Here is a 26876-nt window from a genome sequence, read left to right on the forward strand (position 1 = left end):
GCCCGTGAGAACGGGCACAAAAAAAGCGCAGGGCTCCTCCCCAGAGTCCTTGGGCTGTTGGAGAACCCCAGTTCTACCTTGCCTGGGTCCCAGGGCATGATGCGCGACTTGCTCACAGCTGGCTGAGGCGTCTCTCCACCGGCGCCACCTGCTGGCGTCAGGGGAACCAAACCCAACGCTTCAACAGCACAAGACTTCACAGGGTTGCAGCTTTGCAGTTTGCATCGTGCCGACCGGGGTTCGAAGGGCGCCTGGGCTTTTACATCAGCTGAGAGCTAAAGAAGCGGCCCCACCCCCATGAAAGCAGCGGCAGGTTCCCCCATCTTGCCCTTCCTGATGGCGGGGTGGGGGTGCCATGGTGATGGCAGGGCGGGGCTCCAGAGCCGTCCGTCTCCAGGATGCCTTGTGGTGCAGGTTTGGTGGTCATCTGATGACGTGTTTGTAGCCTGTGGATCCTCCTCATTCCCCATCCGATGCCGCGGTTTGTTTTTCTGCAGTTCTTAGAAATGTTCAGCCAGGAATCTGTTGCTTTGTGACTCCCCCGCCCCCTGCCCAATTCCCCATCCCCCTGGTGTCTTCATGGAAAATCAAGCATTTGCAAATATATTTTTTTAAAAGAGTCCTTGATGAGCCCCCCACCCCTGCCCGCTCGCCTCCAGTCACCTCCACTAGAATTCCGTGGTGGTGACCTGAGTCACCTCCGAGAGCAGTTCCTCCCCTCTGCGGCTACGGGAACCCCGCCGGTGGCTGTCCATGCCTAGTCATGCCGGCTTATTGAGGGCTTCGGAAGGGGTGCAGGTGGAGACGCGCTCCCGGGTGGTGGTCCTCGCTCGGGAGAAGCTGTTCTGCTCCATCCGGGACCGGAAGGGCAGGCAGAACTCACGGAAACACCTCTTGAAGTTCTCGTCCAGGAAGGCGTAGAGGACGGGATTGAGGCTGCTGTTGGTGTAACCCAGGGCGATGCAGAAGTGCAAGCTGGCCACCACGTAGGGGTTCTTCTTGTCTATGTCCACCAGCGTCCAGACGATGACGAAGATGTGGATGGGCGTCCAGCAGATGATGAAGGCCGCTACCACAACCAGCACCATGCGGGTGATGCGACGCAGATTGCGGTCCTTCTCCTTGGAGCCCGAGAGGAGGCGGACGCTCTTGAGGCGGAGGATCATGAGCCCGTAGCAGATGGTGATGACCAGGATGGGCACCATGAAGGCGAAGATGAACACGCAGATCTTGGTCACCGTGTCCCAGTACATGGCGGGGTCGGGAAACTGGAGCATGCAGAGCACGATCCCATCTGCAGGGGAGAGAGGGTAAGGGAGAGTGGTGGATAGGTGGGAGAGAGAGCCAGAGGAATACCCCCTTAATCAGCTGCCCCAGGGGTGCATTTATAGCCCTCTCTGCTTATTAAAATGGCATAGGCAAGAAACTCCTACCGTGTTCCTGTGTTTCTACTTCAACATAATTAAATACTCCTGACAGTCTTACACCAAGGGGGATCACATCAGCAGGATAATTGGAACTGCAGTTGAATTCAACAGGCCTAATTTGCACCAGAGTAGGAGCCTGCTTTTGCATACAATAGGGCCTTATTTGCATGCTGTGTCTCCCATTGTATTCAAATGATTAGACTATCTCAAAGTTGCCACCCCCACAATCCTCCATGCAGCCCACCGGGCACCCTTTTTCAGCAGACAGCTCTGTCTGTGTGCATGCAGCTTCCAACCTTGGCACCTGTCAGTTTCCTAACAGATCTAGCTAAATTCCTAACATTTGCGCTTGGTTTGATTTAACGCTGGCTAAACAGAGTGCTTCAGAGATGGAGTGCTGCCTAGTGGTTAGTGCTGGTGACTTGGTGTGATGCTATCTACCCATGTGCCAGCTCAGGACAGGGTTGCAGGCTAATTCACTCGTATGCTAATAGAAATCCAAGGAGTGTCAAAAGGTATTGTAATGTAATCAGGCCAGTTCACTTGTGTGTTAGTTCAAAGGAACTGTTAATGGTATTGTCTTCACTTATCTATAACCTGTGGATTGCTATCACATTACTTTATGTATATCCCTGTAATTACCTAGATCAAAAGTGTGTGTTAGTGTTAAGATGAGAATGTACTTGATCTGTAAACTTCATGAAAACTAATGAAGAATTGTTGTTTGCAATTACAATAGGGGCTTTCAAAAACTCTGCCACTGACACATTTAATGGCCTTTGGCATTAACGAGATCTGGGCACAGAGTCAAAGACCCAGATCCAAACTCCTGCTCCAAACTTCAGGGTGGGTCTGGTCTGAGTTTTGGAGTGCTACATTTCACCTATTGGTGCCTCAGTTTCCCCATCCGTAAAATCAGTCTAACACTATTTACCTGTCTCATGCTACACTGTAAGGGCTAATTAATGTTTGTAAAGCATACATAGATTGCGGGCTCTTTGGGGCAGGGGCCATCTTTTCCTTTGACGTGTGTACAGCACCTTGCACAGTGGGACCTTTATCCTGATTTAGGGCTTCTGGGCCATGCTGCTGTACAAATGATAAATGCCTTGAGATTCTTAAACAGAAGCCTCTACGGATGTGTAACGATAAAGCCCTTCCTCTGATCACTGCCAGTCGTAACACTGATCCCTGTGATGCAGATGCCTGTACTCTGGAAATGGGGCCAAGGACTCATTGCAGAGAGGCTGCCAAATGGACATTGACAGCGACATCCCACCACTAACCAGCCTGCTCAAGGTCAGAACTAATCACCTTCGCTAAGAGACAGGGCAGGAGAGGAACCACTGGGAGATCTAGGGCATGTAGGGGAGGTGGGATGGGTTTGGGGGGAACTGAGGAATTCAGTGATCTGCATGGGGGGAGTCTGGGGCAAAGCCAAGAATGGAAGCCAGAATTTTTTTGTCCTAGCCCATAGCTTTAACCGCACCACCATCCCTCCCCTTTAGCCCAGGGCCACCCAGAGGATTCAGGGGGCCTGGGGCAAAGCAATTTCAGGGGCCCCTTCTATAAAAAAAAATTGCAATACTATACAATACTATATTCTCGTGGGGGCCCCTGCGGGGCCCGGGGCAAATTGCCCCACTTGCTCTCCCCCCCCCCCCCCACGGGCAGCCCTGGGAAAAATAAACCTTCCGCATCTCGGCACAAATCCAGTTTTGAGAGAACTTCTTTACAAGGTATCATTGGTTCTCAGCATCAGCTAGTGCTAAAAGGCACTAAAGCTCATTAAAAGGGTTGGACAAATATTTTTCTGTCAAAACTTTTTTTGGATCGAAAACTAGGGGTTGTTAAAAAGCAGAAAAAATCACGGACAATGTCTGCTTTCCTTCAAAATTTGTTGTGTTTTTTTTTTAATTGAAAAGCTGAAATTAGTCTGCCAAAACCTGAATATGGTTTGGGGTTTCAGAAGTATGTGGCCAAATATTTGCTGCTTGTTGTGTTTAATTGTTTAAAGAAACAATAAAAAAATTCTGCTAAAAAAAAAAATCCAAAACTGTTGAACCACCTCAGCTTGTGACCAAACGCCTGAGCCCATCCAGTCAGAGATTTTTCCAGGTTTCTGATACTCTGTTGGCTTCCTTGACTCATATCTGTCTCCATAACTTTGGGTTCATTTAGGTTAGAACATAAGAACATAAGAATGGCCATACTGGGTCAGACCAAAGGTCCATCCAGCCCAGGATCCTGTCTACCGACAATGGCCAATGCCAAGTGCCCCAGAGGGAGTGAACCTAACAGGTAATGATCAAGTGATCTCTCTCCTGCCATCCATCTCCATCCACCCTCTGACAAACAGAGGCTAGGGACACCATTCCTTACCCATCCTGGCTAATAGCCATTAATGGACTTAACCTCCATGCATTTATCTGTTTCCTAGAGACTGGCTCCATGGGGTCCCTCACAAACTGGAGACGGTTACTGTGGGTTTGTCTTTAGTACAGCTTATGTACATACTCCACGAACTGAGCATTTGAGCTTGTTCCAGAATCTGGGATGAGCCTATGTTGTGAGAACTGAAATGCTCAAAATAGCACATGCATGTGAATGGACACAGGGTGCTAAAATTAAATTAACACAGGGGTTCTCAAACTGGGGGTCAGGACCCCTCAGGGGGTCACGAGGTTATTACTGGGGGTCGCAAGCTGCCAGCTTCCACCTCAAACCCCGCTTTGCCTCCAGCATTTATAATAGTGTTAAATATATAAAAAAATGTTTTTAATTTATAAGGGGGGGTCGCACTCAGAGGTTTGCTATGTGAAAGGGGTCACCGGTACAAAAGTTTGAGAACCACTGAATTAATCCCTCTGAAGCCTCAGGGAATGCAGGGGAGGGGGGTGTCCCTTGGTAGGGTTGGGAAGGAGGTAGGTGGTGTAGGATATTGCTCTTCTCATGTGATCCCTCCCGCAGTGGCTAATTTTAAATGAAGCTACCCTCCCCTGACATGAATCTCCCTATGGCACTGAAATTAAATATAGACTATAATTTGGCATTTGAGAAGTGAAAGGGACGGCAGCCCTAATGGAAAAGCTAACAGCTTGGCTCTTCTGCAAGCCTCAAACTGCTGAATGAGCTTTAGGGTAGGGAAGGCTGTGCCTCCCAAACAGCCTGGCCCTGCCCCCATCTGACCCCCACCCACTTCCTGCCCCCCGACTGCCCGCCCCCCTCAGAATCCCCAACGCATCCTGCTTCTTGTTCCCTCACTGTCCCCCAGAGACTCCCCCAACCACCACCCCGGGATCCCACCCCTGCTCCCTGTCCCTTGACTGCCCCAACCCCTATCCACCCCCCCCACCGAGTCCTGACAGACCCCCAGAACGCCCACAATCCAACCCCCCTGTTCCCTGTCCCCTGACCACCCCCCCAACCTCTGCCCCCTCCCTGCCCCTTATCCAATCCCGCCAGCCCCGGCCCCTTACCCGCGGCTCCCCCCTCACCCAGAGCCTCAGCGCGCCGCATCCAGGAGCGGCCGCATCCAGGAGCTGCAACGTGGCTCCGGTAGGGCCTTAGCTCCTCCCTGCTCAGAGCCGCGTGGTAAGGGGGCGGGGCTGCGAGCTCCAACGGGCCCTGAGCTCCCGCCACTTGGCCCGGAGCTCGCAGCCCCGCCCCCTTACCACGCGGCTCTGAGCGGGGAGGAGCTCAGGCCTTGCCGAAGCCAGGGACGCTCCTGGATGCGCTGAGGCTCCGGGAGAGAGGTGGGGTCGGGCCGGGGCCGGGGAGGGAGCCTCAGCCATTCTCGTGAGGGCCCCTGCGGAGCCTGGGGCCTGGGGCAAATTGCCCCACTTTCCCCCCCCGGGCAGCCCTGTTCTAGCCTGCAGCTCCCTGAAGCTGCATCTACACTTATGTCTTACACTTATCCAGGAGCGGTGCCAGGGTTTTTGGCGCCCTAGGCGGGGGTCCTTCCGCGCTCCTGGTCGTCGTCGGCAATTCTGCGGCGGGGGGGTCCTTCCGCGCTCCCGGTCGTCGTTGTCAATTCTGAGGCGGGGGGGGGGGGGTCCTTCCGCGCTCCCGGTCTTCAGGGCACTTCGGCGGCGGGTCCCGGAGCAAGTGAAGGACCCGCCGCAGAATTGCCGCCGAAGACCCGGAGCGCAGAAGGACCCCCTGCCGCCGAGGGCGGCAAAATGCCGCCCCCCCAAATCCTGGTGCCCTAGGCGACCGCCTAGGTCGCCTAAATGGAAGCGCCGGCCCTGCACTTATCCCCAGCTAACACCGGTATAGATAGCAGTGTAAACGGTGAGGCACTGGTTAGGTGAGTAGAGTACAGCCATGCCAGAGCCTTAGGGTATGTACCCTGACTGGCTCTTTGCATGCCCAAGCAGCGCCTACTCCAGCTACACTGCTCTTTTTAGCACTATTGATGGAGTATAGTGTCCTGCTGCCTCCCTGCATCCGGAGCCTTTCCCCACCACAGGGAAAAACTCTGGCAGAGGGAAAAGGCTCTGGGAGCTCCCCGCTGCTGGAGTCTTTTGCCACTGCCACTCCCTGGCCAGAGCCTTCCACTGCTGTGTTATAGCTACATACCGCAGCATGGACACAGCCTCTTTTTCACCGGGGTGTGTAGCCACCACAAGTGTGGACGATGCCTGAGTGTCAGTTCTCCTGTTACAGGAGGGTTGATTGGCGCTGGCATACACGCCAGTCAATGGATCACAGCAGGGGGCCACGTTCACTTGCCTTTTGACTTGGTCACAGCCATGACCATGATGGGCACGCCAATCACAGAGGAGAGGACCCAGATGCAGACGTTGATGATCTTGGCTTTGGCTGGGGTGCGGAAGTCCAGGGCCTTGACCGGGTGGCAGACGGCAATGTAGCGATCCACACTCATCATTGTCAGTGTGAAGATGCTGGTGAACATGTTGTAGTAGTCGATGGAAAGGACCACCTTGCAGAGCAGCTCCCCGAAGGGCCAGGTCTCCATCAGGTATTTGGCACTCTGGAAGGGCAGCGTGCTCGTCGCCAGGGCATCTGCGAGGGCCAGGTTGAAGATGTAAATGTTGGTGGCCGTTTTCATCTTGGTGTATCTGAAGGCACAGAGTGAAGGAGAAATGTTAAAGTGCATCAGAGTTTTATTCAGTGCCAAGGGGATATGGGTGCTGTGTGGAGACTACCTAAGGCCCAGATCCTCAAAGGAATTTAGGTATTGAAACCAATGGGATTAAGACCCCTAAATACCATTGAGCACAGGCACCGACTTTGTTCTTTCTGGGGGGCTGCTCCACCCCCCCTCTGCCCCACCCTTGCTCCGCCTCTTCCTGCCCACACTCCACCCCCTCCCCTGAGCATGCCCCACCCTCGCTCTGCCCTTTACTGCCCCTGCTCCGCCTCCTCACCGCAGTGCCTCCCACCCGCCACCCATCAGCTGATTTGCGGGGTTGCTGAGCAGCTGATGGGTGGGGCCCGCCAAGCAGCTAATCGGCGGGTGGCTGGTGGGTGCTGAGTACCCACTATTTGTTTTTCCGTGGGTGCTCCAGCCCCAAAGCACCCACGGAGTTGATACCTATGCCGTTGAGGGTCTGGAGCCCAGACCCTCATCTATAACGTGACCGTGAGAGCTGGGTTGAGAATTTTCCATGCAACCCCACTCCCCTTTTCCACCCCGCCCCCCATTTTATCAAAACAGAACTTTCCATGGGGATGATGCAAAACATCACTGGGCAAATATCCACTTCAGTAAGGGTTAAGGGCTCGATCCAAAAACTCATTGAAGCCAATGGGAGCCTTTCTCAGGGCTTGAGTGGGTGTTGGATCAGAACCTAGGTGCACACTGGGTACGAATCCATCTTTCCTGGCTTCCTTGTTGAAGGGATATGTGCAGAAATGAACCATCTGTCCCAGTTCAGGATGTGATTCATCAAAGCACTTAAGCACTTGCTTAGCTTTAAACACACGATTAAATCCCATTGACCTTAAATTGGGGCTGTCAAGGCTGTATCCCCACTTTGAACTTTAGGGTACAAGTGTGGGGGCCTGCATGAGGACTTCTAAGCTTAATTACCAGCTTAGTTCTGGTCTGCTGCCACCATTCCCTTCCCTGGGAAGCTTTAAGAAACTTTTCACCAATTTTCTGGTGAATACAGATCCAAACTCCTTGGATCTTAAACAAGGAGAAATTGACCCTTCCCCCCTCCTTCCTTTCACCAACTCCTGGTGAATACAGATCCAACTTCCTTGGATCTAAAAACAAGGAAAAATCAATCAGGTTCTTAAAAAGAAGGCTTTTAATTAAAGAAAAAGGTAAAAATCATCTCTGCAAAATCAGTATGGAAAATAACTTTACAGGGTAATCAAACTTAAAGAGCTCAGAGGACCCCCCTCTGTCTTAGGTTCAAAGTACAGCAAACAAAGATAACACTCTAGTAAAAGGTACATTTACAAGTTGAGAAAACAAAGTAAAACTAAGACGCCTTGCCTGGCTTTTTACTTACAAGTTTGAAATATGAGAGACTTGTTTAGAAAGATGGGGAGAACCTGGATTGATGTCTGGTCCCTCTCAGTCCCAAGAGCGAACAACCCCTTAAAACAAAGAGCACACACAAAAGCCTTTCCCCCCCAAGATTTGAAAGTATCTTGTCCCCTTATTGGTCCTTTGGGTCAGGTGTCAGCCAGGTTACCCGAGCTTCTTAACCCTTTACAGGTAAAAGGATTTTGGAGTCTCTGGCCAGGAGGGATTTTATAGTACTATACACAGGAGAGCTGTTACCCTTCCCTTTATAGTTATGACAGGGGCATTGGAGCAAGATCCTGTAACGGGCTGAGCACCCTGGTTCAGCAGGACTAGGGCCACGTCCACCTGACCAGCTAAATCAACACTGCTACGATTGATGCAGCGGTGAAGACACTCTAAGTCGATGGCAGAGCGTCTCCCATGGACATAGTGCGGTGTAGACACCGCTGTCAGTTGATCTAAGTTATGTCGACTTCAGTTACGTTGTAGCGTAACTTACGGCGTTAGTGAAGACCAGCCCTAGAGGGTGCTTGGCACCTTACAGGATTGGGTCCATAGTTCTTCAACACTGGTACATCTAGGATCAGTTCAAGGCCTTGTCTACGCTACACAGTTTTGTTGACAAAACAGCGGCGGTTTATGCACTGAAATGCTCCTCCGGCCGATGTAACTCCCCTGCTATGTTGGCATAATAAAACCACCTCAACGAGAGGCGTAGGACTTATGTTGGAGTAGTTAGGCTGATGCAGTGTCTGTGTAGACCCTGCTTTCCTTACGTCCCCTGTGGGCTGTCATTCTTGTTGATTTCACGGCTCCGCGGGAGCCATGAAATTGACAAGAAAGCTGGCTCACAAGCCAGGCTGCGGTCTGGTCTCCACTCCAAGCCAGGGTCCCGGCTTGGGCTGGCTGCTGCCTGGGCTCCCTGCTGAGAACCTACTGGAGCAGGGCAGCCGACTGAACTCGGTGTGTTTGTCTCCCGGCTGGAGGCAAGAAACCCCAGCGGGCAGCAGCTCTCCCGGTGGGGATCTGCGTGGAGCTGAGATCCCTGGCTCTCAGACCTCCACGCTGCCCCTCTTCAGTTGGTGGAACCGCTCCTGGTGAGGATGGGTACCACCGACAGAAGGAAGGTAGGGTGGACGTGAGCCACCTCAGTGATTAATGCGGTGGCTGTAAGTCAACCTAAGGGCTAGTCTACACTGGCAACGCTAAAGCGCTCTCTCCCAGCACTCTAAAAAACCCACCTTCACGGGGGGCGTTTCTTCCACTGCTGGGAGCAAGAAAGTTTCAGCGCTGTAAATTGCCAGTGTAGACAAGGGGTAACATAGGTGGGTTTATCTTTGTAGTGCAAACTGTGAAAAAACACCCCCCTGAGTGCAGCAAGTTTCAGCGCTGTAAAGCGCCAGTGTAGACAGTGCACTGGTGCTGGGCGCCACGCCCCTTGTGGAGGTGGTTTTTTTAGAGCGCTGAGAGAGCTCTCTGCTGCGACTACACAAGCCACATGAAAGTGCTGCCGTAGCAGCACTTTAGCGTTGCCAGTGTAGACAAGCCCATAGCCTTAAATATGTGCTTAAGTGGTTTCCTTAAAATTACGCCCATGCTCAGGTACTTGGCTGAATTGGGGCTCTCATTAGGAAAGAGTAGAATAAAGTTCAGAGCCTGCCGAGGTTCTAATCCCATTAGCTGAACAAGGAGGTAATAATCATTTCTGTAGCTAGACTGGAGAGAAAAGCAGTTGCTTTGAGAATTCAAAGGAAGATGAGGTAATAATGCATGAAAAGTCTTTCAGACAAGGCCTGGTTTCAAATTAAACCAATTTAATCTATCTCTGCAGCTAGAGAGGCAGTTAGGCAACCTTTCTCATATGGCTGGCTGCTTTTCTTTCTTTCTTTCTTTCTTTCTTTCTTTCTTTCTTTCTTTCTTTCTTTCTTTTTTTCCACTCAGTTTTGTTTTCTACCAGATTGCTTGCAGAAATCCATTCAGCTGCCTAAGGGAACTAACATGCTGAAACATCATGATTAATAATATTTCTTTGCAATTTTAGCTTTTTTTCACCTACGCTTCCCCAAAGACTTTACAAACTTTATATAATGGAGCCCAGAACAACATGATTATTCGAACCATTTCAGAGCAGGTAAACTGAGGCATACAGGGACACATTTCCAGAAGAGTTCTGGGCCGGGTTTTCCCTGTGTATAGCAGCTCCTACTGTGACACTTACAGATAGCTTTTCAGAAGTGCTCAGCACTCAATGTGCACCTGATGTGCTGATGTCTTTTGAATATCTGTCTGCTTATTGAGATGCCAGCTTAATTTAGCTGCTTATTTCAAAGCACTGTTCAGGATGTCTAAAATCTGGGTATTCATTTAGATGCCTAAATGAGAGCTGAGCTCTTCTGAAAATTCTGGCCTAAGAGATTACGCAGTTTATACAAAATCAATGCAGCCAACGGCTAGCAGGTCCTGGAATAGAGCTCAAGAGTTTTGCCTTGTCACCATATTCTGCACTAACCACAAAGACGCTCCTTCCTGGTTGCAGAATGTTTCAATGCGTATTAAACATGTAGAAACAAATGCAATTAGCCATTTTCATAACGGCACTAGGGATGAGGTCCTGGGTCCCTCACCAAACATTGAGAATGTTCAGAACATGAATGAAATTATTTTTTTCCCCTTTTGCCCTTTAAATCATGGGATGCCACCCTCAGAAGGTCTAAAAGGTCAGGTTCCTGCATGAGGCAAAATCTAGAACCTTGAATATTCTAAAGGGTTCCAAGGTCTTCAAGGTTCTGAACCGTGGAATCTATGAAGCTCTCGGCATTCAGAAAGATCTACAGCCATAGCCCCAGTCTGGTCTCGGCCAAGTGTTCTTGACTTTGGAATTTGCTTCCTCAGTTGGTTTGAGAGCTGCTGAGTCTGTTCACCACAGGGGCAAGCTGCAAACCAGACCTGCTTGAAGTGGAGAAGAGGTGTGATTGGTGTTCGGTTCTGATGATTGCCCAGGAAGTGGGTCATCAAAACCTTGGGAGATGTTGTGGTCAGTCATGAGCTGGACCATGAAAATGGAGTTTTATGGATAGGTAGACAGCAGAGGCTTAGGCCGGGTCAGCTGTGTATGTTATGTTGCATGATTTGTCCTGTCACCAGAGGTCCAGGGTAGTAGGAGTGGAATGGAAGGGACAATACGTGGTAGCATCTTGCCCTTCCTGTTTCAAAGTAACAATGGGGCCCTTGCCTTTCCTGATTAGTGATGTGCACCACAGTCTGGGGACTAACTGACTGGCGGCCTGGCCCCGTCATGTGGTGGCTGTGGTGCAGGTCTGGTATCTGGGTACCCTCCTGCTGCAAAGACACCCCACAGGCAAGTAACTCCCTACACACTCTTCCCTAGTGAACCTGATGTTGCGGCTGGTCCAAGCCTGGGGTGCAAGAATGGGCCTGGTGAGCCTGGCCCCCTTTTAATGGAGCCAGCCACAATCTTAGTCCTGGCCCTCCCTGAATTCAAGTGTGATCACCCCCTGGGTGGGAGCAGGATTTGAACCCAGTACCATTCACAATAAAAGCATGCCCCCTCTGCTTTGTGAGCTACAGAAGTAACTTGGTCAGCTGGTTGCAGTAGTAGGTTGTTATATGGACCAGCCCTAGAGATGGCCATGACACTCACTTAGGGTGACCAGACGTCCCGATAAAATCGGGACTTTCCCGATTTTGAGGAGTTTGTCCCGTGTCCCGACCGGAGTACGGTCGGGACGCCATTTGTCCCGATATTTTGTTTCCTGGTCTTCGGTGGCAATTCGGCGGCGAGTCCTTCAGTCGCTGACGGTCTTCGGCGGCATTTCGGCGGCGGGTGCTTCTGTCTTTGTCGGGAAGGTTTATTACCCGCTGCCGAAATACCGCCGAAGACCGTCTGCAACTGAAGGACTCTCCGCCGAATTGCCGCCGAAGACCCGGATGGGTGAGTGTAAAAAAAAAAAAAACCAACAACAAAAAAAGCCCCCCCCCCCCCCAGCGGTGGTCCCGATATTTTCCCCTTACCATCTGGTCACCCTACACTCACTGTGCCAGTGTGTTACACATGGAGGGCATCAGCAACCCCCTTTGCTCACCTACAGCCTCCAGGGGAATTCTGGGTGTGGCAGCCGGGAACGCCCACTACTCTGTGCCCAAGTCCCGTCATACCAACACTCAGCTCTGTCAATGCATCTCAGCCCTCATCTCCAGAAACCCCTACTGTTATGGTTCTGGAGCTCCCCCGCTCCCCCTGCAATTCCCACCATGCCCTTCAGTCTTAACCTACAACCCCCACCCAGCTATTCCAGACCTGGGCTTCCTGCACATATAGCTCTGCCAATGTACCCCAGTCCTGCCCTGCAGCACCCTCTGCTTTTCCAGTCTGACACGGACGGTTCCTGGCAGCCACTCTCTGTCCCTAACCGGGCACTTTATTAGGAGCTCTGTGGATTTAGTTAGTGTAAAATCTATTGCTCAGCGAGCACGTTGCTGACTGCAGCATTGTGTTACCGCATGCTGAAAGAGAAGAGACTGCGTTCCCTCCAAGGTTCATGGCTTGGAAATCCTCTCTCAGTCCCGGGGTGCGGCTTTGGCGCTTAGCAGGAGTTTCTGGAGCCGCCTGCAACTGCTAAACACCAGTGATTCCTGCAGACGCTCTTCCTTAGGAGAGGATGTCATTTCGGTTTTGATCTATGGTTGGCTAAGCATGCGGGCAGAGCGAGAGAAACATTTCCTTGGCTGAATGCCAGCCACGGGCCTCTGGTCATGGAGAAATTATGATTCCAAGATGATGGTTTCGGCAAAGCCGTTCCTTTGTAATAGAAACACACTGTTCTCACACTAAATTGTAAGGAGGGGAAATGCACTGTGCAGCCTGTCACCTCGCTCCCCTTTCGTCAGTCTCTTTCTGTGGACGGCTGTAGGTATATTATTGAGCCTCCTTTATCCACACAGAAAAAGATCCACTTGCGGCTGTGGCAGTGGGTGAGCCCCTACTGTGTCCTCCCATCAGTTAGTTTAACTTCTGTGCCAGGGAAGATAATGGAGCAAGTAATTAAGGAAATCATCTGCAAACACTTGGAAGGTGGTAAGGTGATAGGGAACAGCCAGCATGGATTTGTAAAGAACAAATCATGTCAAACCAATCTGATAGCTTTCTTTGATAGGATAACGAGTCTTGTGGATAAGGGAGAAGCTGTGGATGTGGTATACCTAGACTTTAGTAAGGCATTTGATACGGTCTCGCATGATATTCTTATCGATAAACTAGGCAAATACAATTTAGATGGGGCTACTATAAGGTGGGTGCATAACTGGCTGGATAACCGTACTCAGAGAGTTGTTATTAATGGTTCCCAATCCTGCTGGAAAGGCATAACGAGTGGGGTACCGCAGGGGTCTGTTTTGGGACCGGCTCTGTTCAATATCTTCATCAACGACTTAGATATTGGCATAGAAAGTACGCTTATTAAGTTTACGGATGATACCAAACTGGGAGGGATTGCAACTGCTTTGGAGGATAGGGTCATAATTCAAAATGATCTGGACAAATTGGAGAAATGGTCTGAGTTAAACAGGATGAAGTTTAACAAAGACAAATGCAAAGTGCTCCACTTAGGAAGAAAAAATCAGTTTCACACATACAGAATGGGAAGAGACTGTCTAGGAAGGAGTACGGCAGAAAGGGATCTAGGGGTTATAGTGGACCACAAGCTAAATATGAGTCAACAGTGTGATGCTGTTGCAAAAAAAGCAAACATGATTCTGGGATGTATTAACAGGTGTGTTGTGAGCAAGACACGAGAAGTCATTCTTCCGCTCTACTCTGCTCTGGTTAGGCCTCAGCTGGAGTATTGTGTCCAGTTCTGGGCACCGCATTTCAAAAAAGATGTGGAGAAATTGGAAAGGGTCCAGAAAAGAGCAACAAGAATGATTAAAGGTCTTGAGAACATGACCTATGAAGGAAGGCTGAAAGAATTGGGTTTGTTTAGTTTGGAAAAGAGAAGACTGAGAGGGGACATGATAGCAGTTTTCAGGTATTTTAAAGGGTGTCATAAGGAGGAGGGAGAAAACTTGTTCACCTTAGCCTCTAAGGATAGAACAAGAAGCAATGGGTTTAAACTGCAGCAAGGGAGGTCTAGGTTGGACATTAGGAAAAAGTTCCTAACTGTCAGGGTGGTTAAACACTGGAATAAATTGCCTAGGGAGGTTGTGGAATCTCCATCTCTGGAGATATTTAAGAGTAGGTTAGATAAATGTCTATCAGGGATGGTCTAGACAGTATTTGGTCCTGCCATGCGGGCAGGGGACTGGACTCGATGACTTCTTGAGGTCCCTTCCAGTCCTAGAATCTATGAATCTATGAATCAGAAAGTCGTCCCTTAAGCCCGAGCGCTCCTCACCCATGTTCAAAGTGCAGAACCCACGTTAACCAGTTAATCTCCACAACACCCCAGTTGGGCAGGGATGATGATGGTGATGAATAACTAATCTTACTGTCGTGCCTAGAAGCCACAGCCAAGATGCGGGCCCTATTGTGCTAGCCCTTGTGCGTACACTTAATGAGAGAGTCCAAAGGGCTTCTGGTCTAAAGAGGCACGTCACAAAGGAAGTATCATTGGTGTTAGCATCATCTCTACTTCACAGCTGGAGAACTGAGGCCTGGGAAGATTAGGCAACTTGCCCAAGGTCACATGGGACGTCTAGCGGAGCCAGGAACAGATCCCATGACACAACCTTGAGGCGCTCTTTCCTCTTCTAGAGCATCAAGCGTTCCCCCTTGGAGGTGGGCCGAACCGCTGAAGTTACACACAGGAGCCATACGACGTGCTCACCGTCCACACAGGCAGGGCAGCAGAAGAGCCAGGATTAGATCTCAGGCAGTCCAAGAGCACAGCCTGCTAGTTGGGTGAGCCCCTAATGTGTCCTCCCATCAGAAAGCCTGGCGGGGTACCTGGAAGCAGCTGACTCCCTCTGACATTAGTAAATTACAAGGACTAAAGGTTGGTGCCCCATTGTTTCCAAGAGGGGGAAAACGAATGTGACTTTATTAGGTGGGACAGAAGAAACATGGCGCTCCCTAAGCCTACCGAGGAGCTGCTGTGTAGGGAAGAATCACAAAGTAGCCTTCATTGCTAGTCAAACCCATGATGACAAACACTTAAGGGAGAGAGAAAACAGGAGCCTAAACCATCTTCCAGCCAGAAGTCACTTTCAAGCCAGTGCAAAGCACAACTTTTCAGCGCACCTCCCCGCTGCGCTGGGCTCACACAAAGCTGCCTTCACTAATTAAACACAAGTGCAAGCTATGAAGCTAGAACATTAATATCGCTTGTGTCGTCTCATGTACAAACCCGTCCTTGACTGAGAGTTGCCTGGGACCGTGACATTCAGTCCCAGATGTCCCTTCCCTGAGTTCACCCAGAGTTAAACCCGCGATGAATTTGAGCCCAAGTGTTCTAATTAACCCACATGTACTAGGTGTGGAGACAACTAACCCTTTGGTTAATGCAAAGCATTTCAAACAAGGACACGGCCGCACATCCACCCAATTAAAGTGTAGGGGTGAGCCGCAAAGGGAGAAACCACTATGATCAATAGGATTGTCGAAGCACAGAAAAGACTCAAAGCAGGGGTGTGGACCATATTCCCGCCCCAGAGGGCTGGATAATCCAGTCAGGGGTTCTCCTCTGATCCCCCAGGTGGAAATCACAACCAGTCTGCATTTATGAGAGGGGCACACATACCCTGCTCCAGCTGCTTACACCAGCCGGGCTGAAGAGGCAGTGAATCGGCAGTGGATTGAAGTGTCAGAATGAAACAGACTTTAGGCCTGTGAAAAAGGGAACAGAAAGGCTGCAGAATCCCACGGGAAGGAGGAAAGAAAACCAGTGGATGTTTTGTCACCATTAAAGCCTCAGGCTTGCCCAGAGACAGGGGAAAAGCTACGTGTGGTCCTTTCCAGTTAGAGTGAAAGGTTAGTGGCAAAGTGGAGGAAGGATTCTTGCATGGCTTGTGCCTGTTCTTACAGGTAAATAACAAAAGGGCTTCAGGTGAGCCCAGCCCGGAATGGCAGTTCTAAAAGTTACCTTTGGTTTAAAATGCAGCGGCTTAAAAACTAGCAGGGCCTGGTTCTGGCCACCTCTGCCCTGAGCGGCCATTTACCCCTGTGCAACGCTGGGGTAAAATGCTAGCTCCCAGATCCAACTGAGGATCTGTCCCTCTTCGCTCAGCTCTGGTCTCTCGCACACCAATGTCAATCAGGGGTAAGTCCAAGGAAGCCAGTGGCTCTACACTGGTCAGGCTAGGGTTACCCAGAGCATTCTGGGATGGCACCATGCTCCACCCTTCCCTTGCTTGCTGGTGTGTGAGTGGGAGCACTCTCTTCTCCCCCGGGCTCTGCTGGGCTGCAGTGGAATAAAGCAGCAAGTTCCCAGCCTGCTGTCTGGTGAGTAAAGCATTTGTCTTTGTTGACCTAAGCAAGCTCTTGACAACGCTAGTGCAAATGAGAGCAGAGGTTTGGCTTTACTTTGTTTCCTCTCTTTGCAGAGGGTACAACGCTTCTTTCCCAGTAGCTGACTCGGGTTCGACTCCTGGGTCACACCGCTGGGGCGCTGTTTATTCTGGAGGCAGGATGGCCTGGTGGAGAGAGCACTGGGCTGGGACTCAGGAGGCGTGGTTGTGTTAGTGGGGAAAAGCGCTAGATAAGAGTTGCAGTGGGGGAGGTCTAGGTTGGATATTAGGAAAAACGTTTTCACTAGGAGGGTGGTGAAGCACTGGAATGGGTTCTCTAGGGAGGTGGTGGAATCTCCTTCCTTAGAGGTTTTTAAGGTCAGGCTTGACAAAGCCTGGGCTGGGATGATTTAGTTGGGGATTGGTCCTGCTTTGAGCAGGGGGTTGGACTAGATGACCTCCTGAGGTCCCTTCCAACCCTGATAGTCTATGATTCTGTAATATGAGAGAGACAAGAGCTCTGTGGAGCTCGGAAGCTTGTCTCTTTCACCAACAGAAGTTGGTCCAATAAAAGATATTCCCTCCTGTACCTTAATATAATATATGGAGATATACCTATCTCATAGAACTGGAAGGGACCTTGAAAGGTCATCAAGTCCAGCCCCCTACCTTCACTAGCAGGACCAAGTACTGATTTTGCCCCAGATTCTTAAGTTGCCCCCTCAAGGATTGAACTCACAACCCTGGGTTTAGCAGGTCAATGCTCAAACCACTGAGTTATCCCTCCCCCCCTTGTCTTGCTAATCTCCAGTTCATTCTCCTGCTGGAGGTTTGTCTCTGGATTCCCTGCTGAAGGGAGGTTATTCTGAACAGAAGTTCTGGAGGTGAGGTTACCCTCCACCACCACACCTCTGAGGCTATGTCTACACTTAAACCACTACAGCAACTGTAGTGCTTCAGGGTAGACCCTCACTACAGCAGTGGTCCCCAAACTGTGGGGTGCGCCCCGAAGGAATGTTCAGGGGGGCATATGCCAGGGACCAGGCCAGTCCCCACAGGGGCGTGGAGGGAGAGCCATGCTTCCAGCCCTGCTCCGCCCCCAGACCAGCTCCGCCCCCAACCCTGTTCAGCCCCCAATCCTGCTCCGCCTCCAGGCCCAGATCTGCCCCTAGCCACATCTCTGCTCTGCCTCCAGCCCCAGCTCCTCCTCCATCCCCAGCTCCACCTTGTTCAGCCCAAGCTCTGCGGCTGAGGAAGCCTGGGGTGTGCAGTAATGAAGTGGGGGTACAGACGGATTCCCTCAGTGGTAAGGGGACGTGCACCTTTCTTGCTCAGTTTTTCCTAAGTGGAATATTGCAAGGGGTTTCTGTTTGTGCATATGTGATGAGGTGTGTGTGATGATTTGGGGGATCTGTCTATGGACCACATAAGAATTCTAGCTGGTTTTATGAAATTGCTGTGTCACCGAGTGGAGTCAGCCGTCTGATCTCAGGCCCGGTGTCACATCTCCCCTAGACCACGGGCAACAGAGAGTCATTAATATGAACCGTTCCCATTCAGATGGGAGCACCACAGGACAATCGGATGGCTGAAGCCTGGGGAAAGCAGTTCCACTAAGTTTGTCGGCAGGAAGGAGGGTGGAGGAGTGGAATTTCCCCAGAAAGGGAACAGAAAACCTAGCGTTGGTGCTAGCATTTAAAAACTGAGAGTGCCTGACGGATGAACACAAGTGGGCACATTTCCAGAGCGAGGAGGAACATTTCTACCTACCTGACCAGCAGCCAGGATCTGGAGGACACTGACTGCAAAGGTCCGAGAGAGACTCCCCGTTCTGGAGGAGAAGACCTGGGCAGGAGGGAAGGGGAGGAGGAAGGGTCCTGGGCCACTTAGACACTCGGAGCAGATCCCAAAGAAGGCTGACGAGTGGTGAGGAAACTGATGCAGGGATTCACTTGCAGGGTGTTTCTTATTTTGCCTAGATCTCGTGCGCTGTCTAAAGCAGAAGGATTGGCTTAGAAACCTCATGCAAAGCCTGTGCCTATGTGCTTCCACTCTCCTGTGTCCCCGGAGGGGCGGTAAACTCTAAATCACAAGGTTGGAGCTCTGGGATGGGGTGTGCTTAAGCTACTGTGGTGTCTGGGGGAGCTGACGCTAGTCTCAGGGCCTACGCAGTTGGACTAGAAAATCCCCCTTCTGTGAAGAGCTAGCAGCCAGAGTCTGTGCCCAGAGAATGTGCCAGAGAGGCCAACCTGTGCTGGAGCCTATGCCTACAAAGGGAAACTTAAAAGCACCTGGTCCAGTGGTGGGATCCAAACACAGCAGAGGGAGCTTGACCAGGGCTGTGACGACACGTGTATTGGTGTGTGCCCGGGTGTGTCTGTGCGTTGATGCATGTATCGGTGTGTTCCTGCACAGCCACGCATGTGCATGCATGTGTGGGTGGGTGCCAAGTCCCACCCCCTCACCTGCAGGAGGAGCTCCTTCTGAAGCGGATGGCATCCCCGCTCCTAGAAATGCTTCGTATTTAACGAGGTGGCGAGCGAACCGGGCCGATTTCGACTGACTAGGCTGTCCTCAGAGAAACCCTCCTGGACGCTGGTGAGAGTTTCCTGAGTGAAGACCCAGTAAGGGCTGAGTAAAGCAAAGGGCTGGAATCTGGCTAGACTTCTGTGGGTTTGTCGTAGGCGGCATCACTGCACTCAGCGTGGAACAGAGGGACTGCTCCCTAATAATTCCCCTGGGATGCCCGCAAGGGGACCGGGGTGGAAAGTAGGCGGAGCCATGGCTGTATTCTCCAAGGGGACAGGGCGGAGCTAGAGTGTAGGTGGAGCCATAACTTTCCTTCCCTCTCCCCGCCCCTTTGAGCCAGCTAGGGGAGCCTCTGGGTATGAGAGGAACAGGTGGTATTCTAAGGGTGTAGCAGTTTATGTTCTCGCTCTTCCACACCCTGGGAAGCTCTGGGGCCCCCAGCACCGGGCTGAGCTGCAATGGCACAATCGAACCCTAAGGAAGGACTTCAGATTGGGTCCCACTAGAAATGATCCGCCTCGGCTCTTCCTTTTATAGCCTCGTGCAACTTGCAAAAGGCCAAAGCAATTAAAAACAAAGGGGTCTCAAAATTGTGCATCCGAGGCTGAAACCTTTTCTAACTGGTTCGTTGGAGGAGTTACAAACCCTTGAAAGCCCATATAGGGTTAAAAGAAAAACACTGCCAGGACCTTCGCTGCGGTTCTGGGAATCCCACCTCTGCAACACACATGTTCTCTTAGCAAATTGGGCATCAGGCACTCGTAGAGGAAACACATGGTTCCTGCAGGAGTGGAAGTCGCCAAGATTCATCTTCTGCAATTATATCAGACAGTGCCGTTAAACGCTGGCCATTCGCCAGGGCACTCATGCAGCTGCCAGTTGTTTCAAGGGGTATTTTAAAGATCTGATGTCAGGACAATGGTCCTGGCTAAAATGCAGAACAAAAAAAGCAAAGGGTGCTCCCACTGGAATTGACAGATTTGGCTAGAAGCACATGGACACATGTCACAGCTCCAGCCTCCCCCTGTGCGTATCTCTGATTTTGGCCAAGAATCACTCATCAAAGGACCTTTTGGGCTCCACTTTCGCACGAGGGCCACTGGATTCTGCACTTGGCAGAGACGTTCCACCCTTTCCTCTGAGCGATCCACTATGGGCAAGATCCTTGGGTCAATTCTAGTGGCAGAGAGCAACGGCTCAGTGGGAGCTTTGTACCCCAGGTTGACACGGTGCCTTTTGGACCCCTGAGGCTGCATGGCTGCCTCCCCACCCTTGCAGCTCTGCTAGCTAGCTCAGGGTGGGAGGGATCCGCCATGGACCTGCTGACCGCCCTACAAATACCTGCCTGGGACTCGACCGCCATCAGTGGCACTAGAGAGGAGTTGTCGTTGTGCTCAGGAGATGCCAGGGCTAAGGTGCTCCATCCCCTGCGAGGTAAGTAAAGGAGGAGAGCCCTTGTATTCTGTCCCCCCTGCTGGGGCAGCCAGGCCTAGGATCCCAGCACAGTCCTGCCCGCTGGATTTAAGGACTGGGAGGAAGAGGGTGTGAGGAGAAGGTGGGCACCAGGGCCCTCGCCCAGCGGCCTCACCTGGGCTGAGACAGGGACAGTGGTTCTGGGAGAGCAACCAAGGCACAGGCCTTAGTGACTCCTGCTACGTTCTCTCACATGGTCCAACGTGTGCCCCTTCCTGCCATTGGCTTATCTCTGCTGGCCAGCCTGGGCCTAGGTCCTGCCCTCCCTGCTTCCCGAGCTTCATGCGTCCGTGAAAACGGGGGAAGAGGCTCTTTTCGCCTTCCTGTTGCCCTTCTTCCTGCTCCCCCTACCCTCTCATCTGCACAGGCATGCAGGATCGTCCCCCAGCCCTCCTTAGTCAGCTTTGAAGTGAGCTTTGAATGTGAATGGCATGTTGGATGCAGCTTTAGCGCCCTATCCTGCATGGATATGTGGAATTCCCTTTGAAATTAACAGGAGAGTCCCAGGTACAGCCTGGGCTCGGTCCTGCCCTCAGCTTCCCCGCTGTAAATCTGGAGTGACTCCATTGATTTAAGTGGTGCCACTTCACTTGGGCAGCTGAAAGCAGAATATGGCCCAGGGCGTGCAGGGTTGGGTCCGTGCTTTTTCCTTTAGGGCCAGATTCCCAGCCCACTGGTGTCTTCGCTTTTGCAGCTGGTTTCAGCATATGGGCTGGGACTGGTGCATTGTGTCGCTCCCCTGTGCAAAGCACTTTCAGAGCCTCGGACTGAAGGTGCTGTAGAATGGGCAATTGGTTATTTCATATGGATTAAAGCGATTAGGGTCTCAGACCACTGGTCATTAGACCACCGCAGTAGGCTCCATATATGAACCTAGATAGATTTTTAAGCTTTAGCGGGAGCGGGTAACAATTATGGATTTTTAAAGAGCCCCTTCCTGACAATTCTTTCCTGAACCAGCTTTTTAAAGAGCCAATAACGTGCATCCTTCACAATGACGCTGCAATGGGATATGTCTCTAGAAGAGCTTTGATGTTTTAATTCGCTTTTCAGTAGGGGCCTGATGCAAAGCCCGTTGGAGTCAATGGAAAATCCCCCCCAGACTTTGGATCAGGCCCGGTTTGATCTTCTAGTCACACAACCTGTCCTCCCACCCACCCAGCCAGCTCGCGGGGGCTGCAAAGGTTAAAAATACCTGACAGAGGCGGGCTAAAGATTATACAGGCACCAATGCACACCCTTGTGTTATTTTACTTGCTAGGATGCGGGCGGCAGAGAACATACCACAATAGCTACTGTTTGAGCAGTTTAACCATACTGTACTTTCCCTTCCTTTCAAAAGTCGTGGCTTCACGGCGCTGTACGTTTCCTACCCCAGCCCCCTAAAACTAATCAGTAAAGGTCCAATCTTGCTACTGTCAAAGCCAAAGGGGAGTGTTTCAAGGAGCTTTGGATCAGGCCCAGCCTGCTCCCATTGAAGTCAGCTGAAGTGAGCTGTGCCAATGGTGCAGAATCAGGTCCAAAAAAATCCTTTTCAATTCTATATCTGAGACAGGATGGGGAGGGGGGAATCCCCCACTGACCTATTTGATTTCACTACAGAATGAAAGGGGCCTGCTTGGCTTGCGATTCCCATTGAGTTCAATGGGAGCAGGATTGGGAAGGATGGATCATGCACAGGTCATTCCATTTCTTCCAGCCCTGATGCAGTCTGTGTTTTGTGGGGTAACTTACCTCCTGTGAGTCACACCATTTATTTCCCGCACAGCCAAAGCCGGGCTGGACCAATCTGGTGTGCTGGTTGCTATGTACCGAATGTGCTAGCAGAGGGAAATTGAAAATAGCTAAAAGTTGGGATTTTGATGGGGTATATTCAATCTTGCCCAGTTGTGCTAAATTCCCGTGAACTTGGCTTTTGGCTCCGCACGCGAGAGTGTGGTTCTGCTCGTATATTTCGTCTCTGGGGCTGAAAACCAGAGATTTCGCAGTAGCCACTTATGCCACAACAATGGGAATCATTAACCTCCTGGAAGTTCGCCGCTTTAATTCATTGCCATTCACCAGCAGGATGAGCACTTCAGACTAACGGAGTGGTGGGATGAAAGGGGAGCAAGAGGGTTTCTTTTTCCAACCCAGGCGCCAGACAAATCTCTGCTAATTTCTGCAGCTGCGGTGGAAATTGTAAATCAAAGCACTGTGGAATAAAGCTGCCATTTTACGACAGCCCACGTAATAAACAGCTTATTTAGTTCCTACCTCTGATTACTACCCATCGTTAGCCTCTTATGCGCATGTTATGATGTTGATAACAACACTTAGACAATTTTTTTCCCCAGAGACTCTCAAAGCACTTCACAAACATTGATTGGAGCTGCACAGTGTTCTGTGATGTCGGCACCATTGCCCCATTTTGCAAACGGATAACAAATTGGAGTCCTGGACCTGATTTTCAGAGGTGCCTGAGAATCTTCAGCTGCCGGGGTACTCAGCACCTGAAAGCCAGGCCCTTAGAGTTGAAGGGTAACACTTTCAAGGACCAGATTTTCAGATATTTAACTCCTCCTGGGCACCTATCTGTATCTTTGTGCACCTAAATACCTTTGAAAATCTGGCCCTAAGTGTCTTAGGGACCTAAGTCCCAAGGACATAGGCTTCTAAGTCCCTTAGGCACTTTTGAAAATTGTGCTCTAAGTTACTTGCCGAGGTTACCCAAGACTGATTCCCAGTCCTATTCTCTTACCACGCCAATCAAAGGCCTGGTTACACTGGAGTTGGTGATTGAGCAATTATGACAGGGCTGTAGGTCTTTCACATTGCAGCTGAAAAATGCACAGAGAGATTTTCAAGCGGGTGGCTGCCTCTCAAAGGGGAGGCAATCTTGCCTAAGGGTCTGAAGATCTAGGTTCTAGTCCCAGTTCTGCCACTGAATCAGTGTGTGACCTCGGGCCAATAATTTCACCTCTCCATACTTCAGTTTCCCTACCTGTAAAATGGGGCTAATACTTACTTTGGTAAAGTGCTTTGAGATCCACAGATGAAAAACCCCATATAAGAGCAAAGTACACAACTCACGACCCCCCAGGTTCTAAATGTGTGAAACTGACTGTTAAAAGGTGAGATAAAGACCCCCAAATGAGGAAAACACACGCGCAAACATGTGTACATCACCTTGCACAAATAGCTTGTTGTGCATGACCAGGGCTCCTAGATGCTACAGTAATATTACTACAACTAATATAACTAATAAATAATAGTCAAGGGAGAAGTTGGAGATGGTGCAGGATTTATCTACTAAAATATACTGAGTTTTCTGTAACCTCAGGGCCGGATGCTGCTACCCGAGCCCTGAAGAGTGCATTACTTCACAGATATTTTCAGTAAGGGCATCAGCATCTGGCCCCAAGTTTGATGGCTCTGCATGCCCAATATCAATAATTTACAGGCCTCACCCAGGAAGTGCTGGTAGGTTTGTGTGGGAGGGAGGTAAATTTGGTACCAGATGAGTGACAGCCCCAGTGATCAGGTGCAGCGAGGGTTATGGTGAGCAGTGGGGGGTACGGAAAGAACATGGCTTTTGTTTTAAGCAAACTGTCTAACATCCTACAGAACAAATAGGGGATGACAGAATTGCTGTCTTGAGTAAAGAAACTTCTAAGCTCCCTATGCCAAGGCAGGAGAATTGTTGTCCTTGCCCCTCCAACAGGAGCTAGAAACCTAGAGTGAAGGCATTAATTTTGGGGCTACAGCCCCTTGTGCTCTTGAGCCAACACAGACTGTAAGAGAATGGACAGGGGATTAGCATTATGGGGTGGACATCCAGGAGCCCCCGGAACTCCTGATCCTTGTGACAGAGCAGGAGTGAGGGTGTGCTATGAGACTGATGGAAGGATGAATGAGAACCGTGGAGAACGTGATCTCAAAAGAGATTTTACAGGCTAAGGGCCAGATCCTCAGGTGGTGTAAACAGGTGTAATTCCACGGAAAGCCACTGCAGATACACCAACAGCAGCTGAGGATCTGGCTCTAAATTTCCAGGGCCCAATTTGCTATGAATTCTGGTGAGCCAGGCTAGGGGCCGGATCCAGAGCTCACTGAAGGCAATGAAAAGACTCCCATTGACACTGATGGGCTTTGGATCAGGCGCCTACATGGGAAACACACAACGATTCACCTGTCATAGCGAGCAATAGCACGTCTCTATCCAGGTAATATTTGATTGTGCCTGAGGCCAGAATCATTAGGCTGAGATCTGCAGCCATCTGAATGACTGTCCACTGATAAGGAAAATCTCCATTCCGTTACCCGTAGGGTGTTTTATTCGAGACCTGCAATATACAGCCAGGACGCGCAGCCTAGCTGTGAGACTCAGTAACCTGATGAGGATTCTGAAACTCACGGCATGCGCACACCAATTCCCGCTAACAAAGCTACGCATTGTATATTTCATCTGTGTCAAAAATAACAAGGAAAAACACATTGGCACCTTGCTTATTTCCAGGTTCAGCACAGACACATGTGAGTGGTGACTCATAGCCTCTAGGCTAACAATGCATTTATGAGCTAGGGCTGTGTCATATTTTCATGGGTGGGAAATAAATATGCCCAGTGGTCCAGACCCGCAGGGTAGTTCCATTGACTTCAATTAAGTGACGCTAGTTAAGGCCAGCTGAGGATTTGAGCCCTCTGCCCTCTCTTCTTCACCACCAGCGAAGCTTTCAACACACAGATATACTGAACCCAGTTCTTATGCACAAGTCCTTCTGCAACTGATTTTATCACATTGACATTTGATGGCATTGATTTGGTAGGACTGGCTTTTACAGCAGGATATTAGGATTGCATTGACATTTTGCTAACCTCCAACCATCACCTCTTCCAACATGCAGCATGGTCAGCTTTAGACCTTCTGTTGTAAATAGCTTTCAACACTAACACTGTATGAATCACAACTAGGAACTAAAGGAACTTGCAGCATTTGGAACCAGTTACATTAGGGGTTCTGTATTCTCCCCTTACCTTCCTTCCCCTCCAGGGCATGCTGCGCACACACAGACACACTTTGTCTCACACACAAGTGTTTTTTCATTCGCACACAATACTCTGTTGCTTCACAGACATACACACAATGCTCTGTTATCACACACACATTGTAGCTTCACTCTCACATGTAATACGAGTTTTCACACATACCCCACCATACTCTAATATGCTGGTTTTATACACCCACCCACACAAATGCTCACACAATATTCTGTACACATACACAACATTCTGTACCCACACACTCACACAACATTCTGTACATGCAACCACCATGCTGTTCACACACAAATGCTCACACAACATTCTGTACACATACACAACATTCTGTACTCACAAACACTCACACAACATTCTGTACACACAGCCACCATTCTGTTCACACACAAACGTTCACACACCATTCTGTACACACAACACACACATACACCCCACACCATTCTGTATATATATATATATATATATATATATATACACACACACAGAGTATTCTGTACACACCCACCCACACCATTCTGTACACACACAACATTCTGTACACACACAAACACTCACACAACATTCTGTACACACAACCACCATTCTGTTCACACACAAACGCTCACACACCATTCTGTACACACAACACACACATACACCCCACACCATTCTGTATACACACACACACACACACACAGCATTCTGTACACCCCCACCCACCTACACCATTCTGTACACACACACACCATTATGTACACCCCCCCACACCATTCTGTACACACACACACACACACACACACACACACACACACACACACACACACACACACACACACACACACACCATTCTGTATACCCACACACACACCCATACACCATTCTGTACACACACACACCAACCATTCTGTACACACCCACACCCACACACCCCATTCTGTGTACACACACACACCATTCTGTACACAAACACCCCCCCTTTTTCTCACACACAATATCCCGCCCATACACCTACTCTGGCTTCTGGCCAGCCTGCCCCGCCGTGTCACCCTAGTCCCACTCGCTCCCTGGAGCCGGGCAGGTGACCTCCCCCTCCCCCCCGCACACCTGGCCCAGGTGGGAGCCGCCCGTACCTGACGATGCCGTACATGACCAGGATGTTCCCCAGCAGCCCCACCACGCACACCACGGAGTAGAGGGCGGTGATGGCGATGGCGATGATGATGGAGGTGGGGTCCTTGGCCCCGGGCAGCCCCGTGTGGTTGAAGCTCTCGTTGGGGAAGGGACCCCAGGGCGAGTCGCGCAGGCGGCTGCTGTTGAAGAAGAATTCGGAGTCGGCTCCAGCACCGGGCAGTGTGGACAGCTCCATGGCGCCGGTGCAAAGTGGGGCGAGACTTTCCAAGCAGCTGCCGCCTCTTGGACCCGCGGAAGGGGGGGGGGGGGGTCGTGTTTGCTGCCTGGCC

General features: G+C 50.6%; 1 protein-coding gene across 2 annotated transcripts; it reads right to left on the reverse strand.

Annotated features, from left to right (window-relative positions):
* Positions 1-761: 761 nt before the first annotated feature.
* On the reverse strand, positions 762-26782 carry OPRD1 (opioid receptor delta 1). Of its 2 annotated transcripts, none has more exons than XM_065421648.1 (3): positions 26547-26782; positions 6162-6511; positions 762-1294 (listed from the first exon to the last, which is right to left on the reverse strand). In XM_065421648.1, the coding sequence occupies exons 1-3, from the start codon at positions 26780-26782 to the stop codon at positions 762-764; spliced, it is 1119 nt and encodes a 372-aa protein (XP_065277720.1). The 2 variants fall into 2 exon arrangements, with proteins under 2 accessions (XP_065277720.1, XP_065277721.1); XM_065421649.1 differs by having other exon boundaries at positions 762-1298; positions 6163-6511; positions 26547-26665.
* Positions 26783-26876: the final 94 nt, after the last annotated feature.

Source organism: Emys orbicularis, chromosome 23, assembly GCF_028017835.1.
Source record: "Emys orbicularis isolate rEmyOrb1 chromosome 23, rEmyOrb1.hap1, whole genome shotgun sequence".
NCBI classification, from domain to species: Eukaryota; Metazoa; Chordata; order Testudines; family Emydidae; genus Emys; species Emys orbicularis.